The sequence below is a fragment of the Myotis myotis genome, unplaced genomic scaffold, assembly GCF_014108235.1.
Source record: "Myotis myotis isolate mMyoMyo1 unplaced genomic scaffold, mMyoMyo1.p scaffold_m19_p_1, whole genome shotgun sequence".
Lineage (NCBI taxonomy): Eukaryota > Metazoa > Chordata > Mammalia > Chiroptera > Vespertilionidae > Myotis > Myotis myotis.
The window spans coordinates 30310135-30323178 of NW_023416313.1; the positions used below are offsets into that span (position 1 = coordinate 30310135).

Consider the following 13044-nt stretch of genomic DNA (forward strand, 5'->3'; position numbering starts at 1 on the left):
TAGCACGTTAGGTCTGGGGCTTAGAAACTCAGGGCACTGGTAGAATCTAACAGACCAAAAACATGTCAGCCTGGCTGACGTGGCTCAGTGGTTGAGCATCGACCTATGAACCAAGGGGTCACGGATCGATTCCAGTCAGGACACATACCTGGGTTTTGGGCTGGATCTCCAGGGTGGGGCGTGCAGGAGGCAGCCAATCAATGATTCTCTCTCATCATTGATGTTTTTATTTCTCGCTCCCTCTCCCTTCCTCTCTGAAATCAATAAAATATTTATTTAATGTTTCAACCAAGACTTAAAAAGTTCATGAAAAAAACAATTACTATCAAAGTACAAATGAATTAAAAATCAAATACCATATGATCCAGCAAGCCTAATTCTGGGTATTTATCTGAAGGAAATAAAATCTGGATCTTGATACTATGTCTGCACTGCCGTGTTCACTGTAGCATCGTTTGCAATAGCCAACATATGCAAACCACCAAATATCCAGACTGATGAATGGATAAAGAAAAGGTGGTGTGTCTATATACCATGGAATATGATTCAGCTTTAAGAAAAGAAGGAAATCCTATTATTCTTAACAACATGGATGAACCTGGAGGACATTATTGGTATACTAAACTGAGATAAGCCAGACACAGAAAGATAAACACTCTATGATCCCACTTATATATGGAATTTGAGTCAAAATCACAGAAGCAGAGAATAGAACAGTGGAAGTCAGGGGCTGGGAGATGGGAAAATGGGGAAATGCAGGTCAAAGGGTGCTGGGGTAGGCAGTTAGACAGGCATGAGCAGAGAAAAGACAATGGGCCAGGTACATATAAGGTCACCAGGTGGAAAGCTCCGGGTGCCTAGCAACAAGCAAAACTGTGAAAACAAGTACCTAGCCCCAAGGGTAACCTTTCCTCCCCTAGCATACCCCTGGTCATGCAGTTTAATCCCCTGACCTCCCATAGTGCTGGCCAGGCAGTTCTGATCTTCCCCTGACCTTTCCTCCCTTGGCATGTTGCTAGTCTTGTGGCAGATGCCCTGGGGGAAATGGATAAGGGGCCAGAGAATAGCCCTTAAGCACTAAGCCCCTAAGACATGAGGCTCTGAGCCCATCAGATACATCTAGGCCTCGGCTGTGTTTCAGCTCCAGGACCAGAAAAGCAGCAAATCCAGACAAGGGCTGCCAGGCTGACATCAGATCCAGCTGCAATGACTAATGACCCTGGTGCCAACCAATCAGGGAGACCTCGACCCTGAAAGGACACACCTGGAGAGCTGATGAATATTCTATGGCAGCAGCCACCAACCTTTCGGACCTCAGGGACCACCAGTGGTCCGCGGACTACCGGTTGGCGACCGCTATTCTATGGAACCCTTCCCTGAGGCCTCAGATAATTTTATCCTCAAGGCAGAGGACCCAGTATGGCTCTCACTAGGTAGCCTGCCCACTCCCCAATTTTGAGTTTCCCTTCTCTTTCTTCTCTCTTCTCCCCTCCCCTCCCCTCCCCTCCCCTCCCCTCCCCTCCCCTCCCCTCCCCTCCGTCGTCGTCTTCTTCTTCTTCCTCTTCCTCTTCCTCTTCCTCTTCTTCTTCTTCTTCTTCTTCTTCTTCTTCTTTCTCTCTCTCTCTCTCTCTCTCTCTCTCTCTCTCTCTCTCTCTCTCTCTCTCTCTCTCTCTCTCCTTCCTTCTCCCATAAGCTCTAAGGACCCCTTCTTTTGCCTCTGTAACTTGTTTCCTGAGCCCATTTCTTCTACGACTCACTTCTACTTCTGTGACTTTCTAAATAAGCTTTGCTTTATAGGTTGAATCTTGGCTCTGAATTCTTTCTTAGCCAGAACTCAAGTACAGAGGTTGCTGAACCCAGGTCTGGTCTGACTCTATGGTGCTACTGTCGCCGCCAACAGTACCAAGTGTTTCAGTACGCAAGGTGAGAGTCCTGGGGATCTAATGCACAGAATGGTGGCTACAGTTCTCAGTGCTGTACTGTGTACTTGAAATTTGCTAAGAAGGTAGATCTTACATGTTCTCACCACACAAAAAATAAAGAAAATGGTATGTGAAGTGGTGATCATTTCACAGGGTATATGCGTATACCAAAACATCAAGATTTTACACCTTAAATATATACCATTCCAATGTGTCAATTATACCTCAATAAAGCTGAACTTTTAAAAAATCAACCACTAAAGCAATGACAGGAAACTATAATGTCAAAGAGTATGACTAAAAGCCCAGAATTCCGCTGCCACGGAACATGCCAGCTCACCTGAAACGGATATTTATTTTGACAGGGAATGACACCGTCATCATTCTTCACTACTTCCACACACTTTATTTTTGAAACATCAATAAATCCCTTTCTGTATTTTTTCTGTTGAAAGAAAGAAAAAAAGAACAATTACAATCATAAGATATAAGAAAATGTGATTAATGTTAGTATTTGTTAATGAAATCACTGACTCAATATATTATAATTTCTTAAAATTATTCAAAACACTAACACTGTGAGAACTCTAATCAAAATAATTAAATCCTGCCGAAACCGGTTTGGCTCAGTGGATAGAGCGTCGGCCTGAGGACTGAAAGGTCCCAGGTTCGATTCCGGTCAAGGGCATGTACCTGGGTTGTGGGCATATCCCCAGTAGGAGATGTGCAGGAGGCAGCTGATCGATGTTTCTCTCTCATCGATGTTTCTAACTCACTATCTCTCTCCCTTCCTCTCTGTAAAAAATCAATAAAAAATATATTTTTAAAAAATAATAATAATAATTAAATCCTTTAATTTCTAAAGATGAAATGGTTCTGTTCTTGCCCCCCAAAAGCTCTGGAACAGAACAATGGACTCCCTCTCATTGTTGCCTTCCCATCTCAGACACACATCTTAACTTCAACATTTTTTTTTAATTCTTTACTAGAGGCCCGATGCACGGAGATTCATGTAAGAATGGGCCTTCCTTCCCCTGGCTGCCGTCACTGCCTTCGTTCAGGCCCGGAGGAGCCTTTCCACCTTCCCATGCTGCCCAGAGGCCTGGAGCGGCTGGGGCAGTGCGGAACGCCTGCGTCATCGCCATGCTGCCCACAGGCTTGTCAGCTTTGTTGGGTTAATTTGCATACTCGCTCCTGATTGGCTGTGTGGTGCTGCGGAGGTATGGTCAATTTACATGTTTGTCTATTATTAGTGTAGATTGTTCAAAGTTTTACATATGTCTCCTTTTTCTCCCATGTACTCCCCCTCCCCTTCTTCAACTTCCTGATGAGAGCCCCAAAAAGATAGCATCAATTACAGAAGCAAACTGTAGCCAGTTACCTGTCCCCTCCAGCACACAGAACCAGGAGGACGCAAGGTGGCCTTAGCACGTCCTCATAAAGCCTCCACTCAGACTCTCATTGAAGGTTCTACTTTCTACCCTATTGCCCTCCCTCCCCCTGCACAGAAAATCTCCCTGCAGCAGACACCGAATGACATATCAAGATACCCCTCCCCACCAAAAAAAGCACTCACATCAACTGAGATTACTCACATGAGTAAGCTCACATTTGAGAATTTATCCCAGGAAAAAATCCAAAGGAGTACAAAATAGTATGTGCAAAGATAACTTGATATATTGTATCCATTAAAAATATTGCAAATACAATGTAGAAATAAAGAATGTTCGCTGAATAATATTAATTGAGACATGCCACAGATAAAGCTGTATAAAGACTAAGGCTACTTAGGGGACGGGATGGGGAGTAGATATACAGAATAGAAGAAAAAATAGACAAATGAAGAAGTGTAGTATTGGGGGTAGCTCAGCCATTCCCTGGCCCCAGTCATTCAAGATTGCTTCATCTAATACTTTGAAATGCCCCTCTGGCCTCAATCTTTGAGGCCCCTACCCGCTCCCAGGAACCTGCTCAGCACCCTCACTGTCACCAAAGAACTTTCAGACCTGCCAACTGCCCCAGGCCACCAGCTCCCATCTGACTAGGCTGCTCTGGAGGTCATTTCACCAGTACTTCTCCTGTCCCTTGCCCTCCCCTCCCCTCTTCTTCTTCTCTCTCTCTTCCCTTCTCCCCTGCTCTACCCCCTCCCCCCTCACTAATCCCACACATCCCTTGACATTTTTGCACCCCTATTCATACCTTTCCCTGTTCCTGCATGCCGGGCTGCAGAAGGTCAAAAAACAACACTGTCTCCTTGACACTTAGCCAGACCTTCACTGTTACATCTCGGTTCTTCTGTGTCTCTCTAGCAGAGAGAACCTGGTGTCCTCCATGGAACCCCGGGTCTCATCAGAACACAGACCCTTCCCAGTCCCCTTCTCGCAGGGGACAACTGCCCACGACTTTATGGGGACGAGAGCTGCCATCCTACAGACATACCCCCAACCCCCTCCTCCTGCAGGTCCAAAGCATTTTAAGATTTTCCCTTTCATCTTTCATCCTGTTTCTAGGAGATTAAAAGACTACAACAGTTAAGATACTGTAGGTGGTACTTTGCTCACAAAATTCCCCTCCTTTCACAGATGAGGAAAATGCAGCTCAGATTATTGACACACATTACCCAGCTGACCCCAACGTCCACTGGCCCCTGGGATGCCCCAGCTGCCAGCAGGTGACAGAATTCGTGGAGAGAAGTCCCCAAGGGGCAGTCAGGGTTCTGGGCATGGACGGAGCTGTAGTCAGGAGAGGGGGAGGGACACTCTCCCCAGCCATGCCCTTCCAAGGCATGTCCTTCCCCTGCCTAGAGCCACCTCCTCTCCCAGCCACACCAAGAGCCCTTCTTCTGGCCCTGCCACGGCCCAAACGCTTCTCTTCCCTTCCTGAAAGGAAACGTGATCGCACCCTCAGCCTTTCATTTCCTTCCCACCCACTCCTCCTTCACCACTTGCAATCTGCAGCCCACGTCACCACAGCCTGCTAAAGCCATTCTCAAAAACATCATCACGAACAAACGCAACCGCCTTTGCTCAGTGGTCATCGCTCACACCTTTCTGAGACATCTGGGGGTGCCGACACCCTTCTCCCTTAGTGGCCTTGACTTGGGGGGTCATCTGTTTTTCCTTCTCTCCCTTCCCTCAGTTTCCCACAGGGCACACCTGCCCCGTGTCAGCAACGGTGTCCAGGAATACACAAAGTCCAGATCGGGGACGCTCATGTCCTAAGCGTAGAGTCCAACTATTGTGTCCTTTAATCCTCACGGCCACTCTGTGAGGTCAGCGATACCAGACACATTTCACAGAGGGAAGACACTAAAATTAAGCAACTGTCCCATCTCTACCTCTGAGACAGAAAAACAGTATTTATTATACAGGGTGGGGCAAAAGTAGGTTTACAGTTGTGAGCATGCGAAGCACAGAGTTTATTCTTGTATTATTATAGCATTATTTTCCACACAAACAACTGTAAACCTATTTGTGCCTGAGCCTGTAAAATATAGTAAGTACCGTATATTAAAAAGATTCTAAGAGAATACAGAGGAACTCTGGCTTAAATGACAATTTGGGCAGAGAAATTCCGATGCATGGTAGGGAGGAAACGAACAGCACACGTGAAGAAAAACATATTCCAGAATGACCTCAGTTGCCTCATCTGTAACATGGAAATTATAACAGTATCTACTTCATAGGTACTATTGCAGAGCTCTGAGAATTAAATGAGTATTTGCAAAGTGCTTAGAAGAGTGTCTGACCTGTAGTGTGACATCTGTAAGTGTTTGCTACCTAAAATAAATAGCAAAAACAACAACAACAAAACGATTTGATGGCTGATGCACAAGGTGCATGCAGCAGGATGGGAGGTGATCGATCGGGGTCAGCTTATGAAGAATCCACAGCCCCTGCTGAAAGGTCTGGCCAAACAGGGCCATCCCACCCCGTCCCTGGGGCCTCCACCAGTCAATGGGCAGAAGAAAGCCAGAGCAGCATCCTCCTATTGACCAGTCCCACATCACTCCAGAAGCCTTAGAAAATACTAACAGCAACAGAGGGTCAAACGACCCTTCATCCCCAACCCTGGAGAAAGTCACTGTTAACATCATGGGCTTTTCAGACATTGCTCTGGGATCGTGGACCACCTGTCAGCTCTCTCAGCCCTCGAGCCGTGGGCTATGTACGGTCTGCTTCCACAGCACCCTTCTCCACCCACCACCTGCCCCCGCGACTAAAGGCAGCTGTTAGATGCAGGCCCATCTATACAGAAGAGGGGCTGACTTTTATTGTGAGTTTACTTACACCCCCTGAGTTCATGTTCTGTGATTATGTTAATTAATATAATTATGTTACGGTACTAATATTTGGGCTTATTGATCCAAATACCTTGCTATGAAGTTGGAGGATGAAAGTTCGAATTTAGATTGCTCCTTCACTATGTTATCCATCCCACCAGCAAACACTGATGAGACATCCAGCACAGAGGCTTCAACGTTCTGGAAGGGGCTGAGGGTCTCCTCTGGAGGAGTTCACAGTAGCATGGTGGGTGGAGGGGTTGGGGGGATGACTCATCATCGAGGAATGATGAATGATGAAGTCAGCGAGCTCGAGGAGCGCTGGGGAGGGGTAGTGGCTGGGCCAGGAGAGGCTGGAGACGGTTCAGGGAGGAAGTGATATTTGGATTTGGTTTTTAAAGGATAAGTAGGAGAGTTTCCTGTAGAGAAAGTGAAGAAAGAGAGAGGGAGGGGGCGGGGAAGCATTTATTTAGGGAACAGAAAGAAATTATGATTGAGGCTCAGAGTGGGGCAGGGGAAGTGTAGGAAATGACACCAAAAAGGTTGAGACCAAGTTAGAAAAGTGCTTATATGCCAGACTAAGGAGTTTGATTTATTCTTAGCGGTTCTAAGCAGGGAGTGAGGAGTGTTAAATTGAGGTTTGTTTTCCCAAAAAGATATTAATGGCAGTGTGGGGGATGGGTGAAGGCAGGTGGCTAGCGGGGAGACTGCTACAGGAGTACAGGTGAGGACCCGGCTGGCCTAGCTCAGTGGTTGAGCTTCAACCTATGAACCAGGAGGTCACGGTTCGATTCCCAGTCGGGGTACATGCCAGGGTTGTGGACTCAATCCCCAGTGTGGGGCATGCAGGAGGCAGTCGATCAATGATTCTCTCTCATCAGTGATGTTTCTATCTCTCTCTCCCTCTCCCTTCCTCTCTGAAATCAATAAAAAAAAGGTTTTTTTAAAGAGTTCAGATAAGGGATAATGAGGTGGTGAGCCCAATAAGTAAGGTGAGAGAAGCAGGGATGCCAGAGTATTAGGAGGTAAAGTCCACATGACTTTGTGATCAATTAGAGTTGGGGATTAAGACGGTTCTCGAGAAGCAGTTCAGGAGCCTCAGGGATTCTGAGTTTGAGTGCCGTAGACAGATACCATAACCTACCATAGGACTGCTGAGGGAGAACCAGGTTTGAAGGCAAGGCTGGGAATGCTGTTTGAGTTGACTATTGGACAGCCAGGTGGATATGTTTGGAGGGAGCTGCTCAAACTCAGACATGCTTAGCACTGTCTTTATATAGTTCAAGAGAATTCTGCTTTTCATAAGACATATACAGTATATTTAGTAGTGCATGACTCTAGGCCAGGGGTGGGCAAACTTTTTGACTCGAGGGCCACAATGGGTTCTTAAACTGGACCGGAGGGCCAGAACAAAAGCATGGATGGAGTGTTTGTGTGAACTAATATAAATTCAAAGTAAACATCATTACATAAAAGGGTACGGTCTTTTTTTTTTTTTTTTTTTAGTTTTATTCATTTCACGGCCCACGGGCCGTAGTTTGCCCACGGCTGCTCTAGGCACACCTCGGGGTAACCCTGAGAGGTTAGGCAGGACCGAGGAAGAAAAGGGTGGAAAAATTAAGAGCTCATCCTAGGAAACCCTGAGGTAAGCCATGTACACCCCCAAAAATAGAAAAGCCATGTACACCCCAAACACCTTGCTTCTTCACACCTGGCCCTCACACTCTGGTTAAGCAGTTAATACCGAGAAAGGACACATAGCATAAAGTTTATCTCTACTTCTTCTTAGAATTCCTTCGCTAAGAAAATTACTTCATGATCACTGATGTGTGCTATATATTACTGCTAATATTGCGGCCCAAGAAGAAATATTCAAGATCATTGCTTTTTTCACGTGAAGTTTTTCTTCTATTTCTATAGCCTTCACCCTGCCCACGAGACTAACAATCCCAATGAAGCTGCGACCTCCTCTTACTCATCTTTGAATCCTCCAAGCTGAGAAGACTGCTTGGTATTTAGTAGAAGGATATTAACACATTGTGTGCGGGAAACGTATTTATACGTTCTACCAGTGTAGTAGAGCGCGGGACACGTATTAATACGTTTTTTATAGACTAGCGGTAGAATGTGGGTAACGTATAAATACGCAAACTAAAGTTATCGTAATTTTACTGGACGTTGCCATTTGCGCAAAAAATTAGCAAAAATGGCCCGCGCCACCTGTTAGCGCGCGATAAAAACTACCTGCAAACAATGTGTTAAGCAGTATGTTGAGCCGGTCTGCAAAGAAGTATGAGTGACACTCTATGTGTGTGTGTGTGCATGTGCGCACAAGCATGCATAGGCCATATATATATACATATATATGTGTGTGTGTGTGTGTGTGTGTGTGTGTATTATAATACATAAGTATGTATATATGTGTGTGTGTATATATATATGTACACACACACACACACACACACATATATATGTATATATAGCCAGCGACTCGTTGCTATGACACCCACTGGGGCCAGCAAACCTGCCCAATCAGAAGGTGGAGCCAGCCGGCCAACCTCCCACAGCCCCTCCACAGCCAGCCCTGCACCCCATCGGCCCCCCCACCCCAATCTGGGGCAGGGCCCATTGGCCAATCGCCTTCAGCCCCTCCCCCCAGCTGGACCGACCAGCCAACATCCCGCCATCTTCTCCTCCGGAAAGGCCTGGCCCCAGTCCGCCCCAATTGGGGCCGGGCCAGCCGGACCCCACCTGTGCACGAATTTGTGCACTGGGACACTAGTCTATAATTTTAAAAAAAAACGTAATATGCTAATTAGATCAGCTGTCCTTCCAGATGACTTTCTGGATGAAGCCAGGGCTGTGAGGGAAGCCCGAGTCCTGGGTGCCTGCTGGCAACCAGAGGAAAGCCTGGGTCCTGGGTGCCAGAGGGAAGCTGGTATCAGAAGCCTGGGAAAGGAAGGCCTACTCTTGCACGAATTTCATGCATCAGGTCTCTAATATATATATCTCCTTTCTTGCACATATTTTGTACATTTCACAAAGCTTGAGATCCTGTCCCCCAGCAAGTCTTACAAGGTACAGTGTTTTTCTTTTATTTCCAGAATACTTGGTATTTTTAAAATATCAATACTAAACTGAGAAAATTTAAAATTTTTAAAGACACACAAGTATCCAGGGCCAGCCCCAGGTGAATTTGAGAAGTCAGCTGTTAATCTTCAAGATATCCTCATGTCCACCTTCCACGCCCTTCCCCCGGATGTCCACTCTGCACAGTGAAAGATACACCAGAATTTTCCTCCATACTGCAAATGACCCTCCCTTTTTTCCGTCACAACTTTTATTCTTAATGTGGCAATTCCCAGCTGCCTGCCACAGAAGGAACTGACTGCATGCATCACCTTTGCATTGCAATAGGACCTCAGGTAGGGAGCGCGAGCCTTGAAGACAGGCAGACCCTGACTCTAGCCTCTGCTTTGCCACTCAGAAGTCCTATGGTGGAGGGCAAGCTGTCTCCTCTCAGGTCCTTTCTCTGTAGGAATAGGATAATACTACTCACTTTGTTTCGCTTTTAACAGGAATAAAAAGATAAGCGTACATAGGTGCTCAGCACAGCATCTGGCCTGGGAAAGTCACTCCCTAAATGGCAACATTTACTATTAGTTTTCACAACAACACCAAGAAGTTGTTAGGAAAGAGCAGTTATGAGACTGGCTAAGAGGCTGAGCCAGAATTGAACCCAGATCTTTCAAAAGCCTTTACCTGACTCCAGGTCTCTCAAGCTGGAATATTTTTGGATGCTTATTATAAAAAAGAAAATTATTATATGTCAAAATCTAACAAGTATAGAGCACTCACTATGAACTAGGCACTGTACCTCTTCATGTGGATAACTCAGTGAATCTTCATATAACAGGAGAACTCTTGCCACCCCATTTAACAGATTAAAAAATGAGAACTTAGAGAATATAATTAGCTTGCCAAAAGTCATAATAAGACCAAAAAAGGTCACAATAAACCAAATTTGACCTCTAATTCCAACCCTGAATTCTTAAGTGCCCCATAGACCTTGATACCATTTTACTAAGTACAAACATAAACTCAGTGGAAATTCCCTATGCTTATAGCTCTTAACAACTATAAGACCAAAGCCATTCACAAATTAAATACAAATGGAGCTATACAATAAATAAGATTAAATGAACCCCATTACTTGAGTGAGATGGATGGAAGGGTTTGCTGGAATTGAAACCCTCTCCCAAAGCCAGTTCTTCCGGTGTCCACGTGCTCTGTGCTCTGTGATGCCCTCTCCTGCCCTTTCAATTCCAACCATGGAACCTCTGCTTGCACACACCCTTGCCATCCTGTCATTAGGCCTCCATTTGGCACCACTAGATTGTTTTGTGTTCATTCAGCCTGTTCTTTCTCAAGAGGGCATAACAATGAAAACAGACCACAAATACAACCCCAAAGATGGCTGCTGGCACGGCAGAGTTTAGAGACAAGGGACCCTCCAGAGCAGTGGTTCTCAACCTTCCTAATGCCGCGACTCTTTAATACAGTTCCTCATGTTGTTGTGATCCCCAACCATAAAATTATTTTCGTTGCTACTTCATAACTGTAATTTTGCTACTGTTATGAATCGTAATGTAAATATCTGGTATGCAGGATGTATTTTCATTGTTACAAATTGAACATAATTAAAGCATAGTGATTAATCACAAAAACAATATATAATTATATATGTGTTTTCCGATGGTCTTAGGCGACCCCTGTGAAAGGGTCATTCGACCCCCAAAGGTTCGCGACCCACAGGTTGAGAACCGCTGCTCCAGAGACTACAGACAAAACACATATTACATACAATAATATATCAATAAAATTCCTAGAACTTGCCGTCCTCGGCAGATGGACAGCACCAACACCTACTGCTAACACTACATGCCAGCGTGACCTTCATTCAGCCACAATTACCAAAGATTGATTATGACTTCCTTCTACCTTCAGCAAGGCCTAGAAACCAAAGGATCACGATGGAGATTTTTTTAAAGTGCAAAATTTCTTAACCTCGAGGATTTTACAACCAGACATTTGTTAAGGTTAAAGAGAGGAATGATGATACGGACAATAAAAGTTCAGATGGGTCAATACTAAAAGGCGAAGGAGTTCCAATTAACTCTTGAAAAAGGAAGAAAGATGGCACATTCTACACTAAAAATCGCAAATGAGCCAAAAAGCCTATTCTGTGCATGAGGGTAGCTCTTCCCTTTCCACTCAGAACAGAGTTAAAAGAATAGAACTCAAGTGCACCAGGACACGTCAGCCAGGAGACGCAAGGAAAACCTCAGGAGGGATTTTGCCTTTCTCCTGTGGCTATTGGGAATAATTTTAATGGAGACCTTCCTGGTATCAAAAGAAGTAGAATAAATAAAATATAAAGTCATTTATTTCCAACTTGATGGTTCTATAATCAAATGCCCTCTCTTTACCAATGACTAAATTCTGGTGAAAAATGAAAGAAAGCAAAAATGAAAACTTGGCATCCTAATATTTTTTCCTCCCTTCAACCAGCTCATAATCAGAATTTCTGACATAGGAACTTCACATTTTGTAAAATGCTTTTAAACAAACAAACAAACAAACAAAAAAAGCACATTTACATTAAGAAGCCAGTAGTTATAGACATGGGCATGAAGATTTATGAAAATGATGACTTTTAATGTACTATCCAGAATAAAAACAGGGTGTTGAAAAATCTCTATAAATTTATAAGACATCAAAAGGCAAAAAATTCCATTTCTAAAATCACAGAATAGCCGAAGCCGGTTTGGCTCAGTGGATAGAGCGTCGGCCTGCGGACTGAAAGGTCCCAGGTTCGATTCTGGTCAAGGGCATGTGCCTGGGTTGCGGGCACATCCCCAGTAGGAGATGTGCAGGAGGCAGCTGATCGATGTTTCTCTCTCATCAATGTTTCTAACTCTCTACCTCTCTCCCTTCCTCTCTGTAAAAAAACAATAAAATATATTTTTAAAAAAATAAAATAAAATCACAGAATAAACTCCATATTAGATTGTGCTGATGTAAATTATCATAAAGTTTCTGGAGTTTGTTTTTTGTTTGTTTGTGTGTTTTACTGCATTTAAAGCTTTAGCTCTAGCTTGTTTGTTTTTTCCTGAGTGGTCATTCCTCTTATGACTTTGCTATACTCTTGGCAAACCCTCTTCCCAACTCCCCAAGGCACTTCTAAAAGCTGGTACCAGGTATGTTTATGACAGTTGAAAGCAAAACATACTAACATTTAAGTGTTTTTAAATAAATCTAAAAGTGATTTACCTATTTTAATTTTTAAAATTAGTAAAAAATGGAATGAGTTATATAGAAATAAATGTATGTGGATCCTTCATAAGTTTCATGTAACAGACTTCCCAATTCAAGAAATTCCAGAATTAATACATTCAATCCAAAGATTACAAATGCTTTGGAGTAGCGACGGTGCCAGTGATCTGAGATAACCATGTTTCCCTCTTCTCCCTCAGTGCCCAGATAGGCTGCATTTTTCCGTTCGTTCAGGCAAGGCCACAGGACTGAGCTCTGGTCAAGGGAGTGGAGATGGAAGTGGTGAAACTCCACTGCCTGCCTCTAAAACCTCCCGCCCACTGACCATATTCCGTCTCCTCCCTTGCCTCCCAGTTGGATGTAGAAGACCCAGTGGAAGATTCCACCAGACAAGACTATAAGACGATGGACTGCTAACAGGTACAAGATTTCTGTGTGGGGTAATGACTATGTTCTGAAATTCACTGTAGTGACAGTTGCACAGCTCTGTAGACATACTATAAA

The 13044-nt window shown here is 44.4% G+C and overlaps 1 protein-coding gene across 13 annotated transcripts in view; it reads right to left on the reverse strand.

The window, feature by feature from the left end:
* The window catches only part of TEC (tec protein tyrosine kinase), a 115148-nt gene that overhangs the window by 39037 nt on the left and 63067 nt on the right, over positions 1-13044 (reverse strand). For 10 of the 13 annotated variants that reach the window (XR_004971639.1, XM_036333179.1, XM_036333209.1 and 7 more), the window contains one exon: positions 2263-2367. The exons of 2 other annotated variants lie outside the window; for them this stretch is intronic. Coding sequence is in view for 10 of the 11 variants with exons in the window: in XM_036333179.1 (XP_036189072.1) it covers positions 2263-2367 (105 nt within the window). In the remaining variant the exon portion in view is untranslated. Of the gene's footprint in view, positions 1-2262; positions 2368-6295; positions 6436-13044 lie in introns of those variants that run through there. One more of the 13 variants, XM_036333236.1, reaches the window with a different exon arrangement.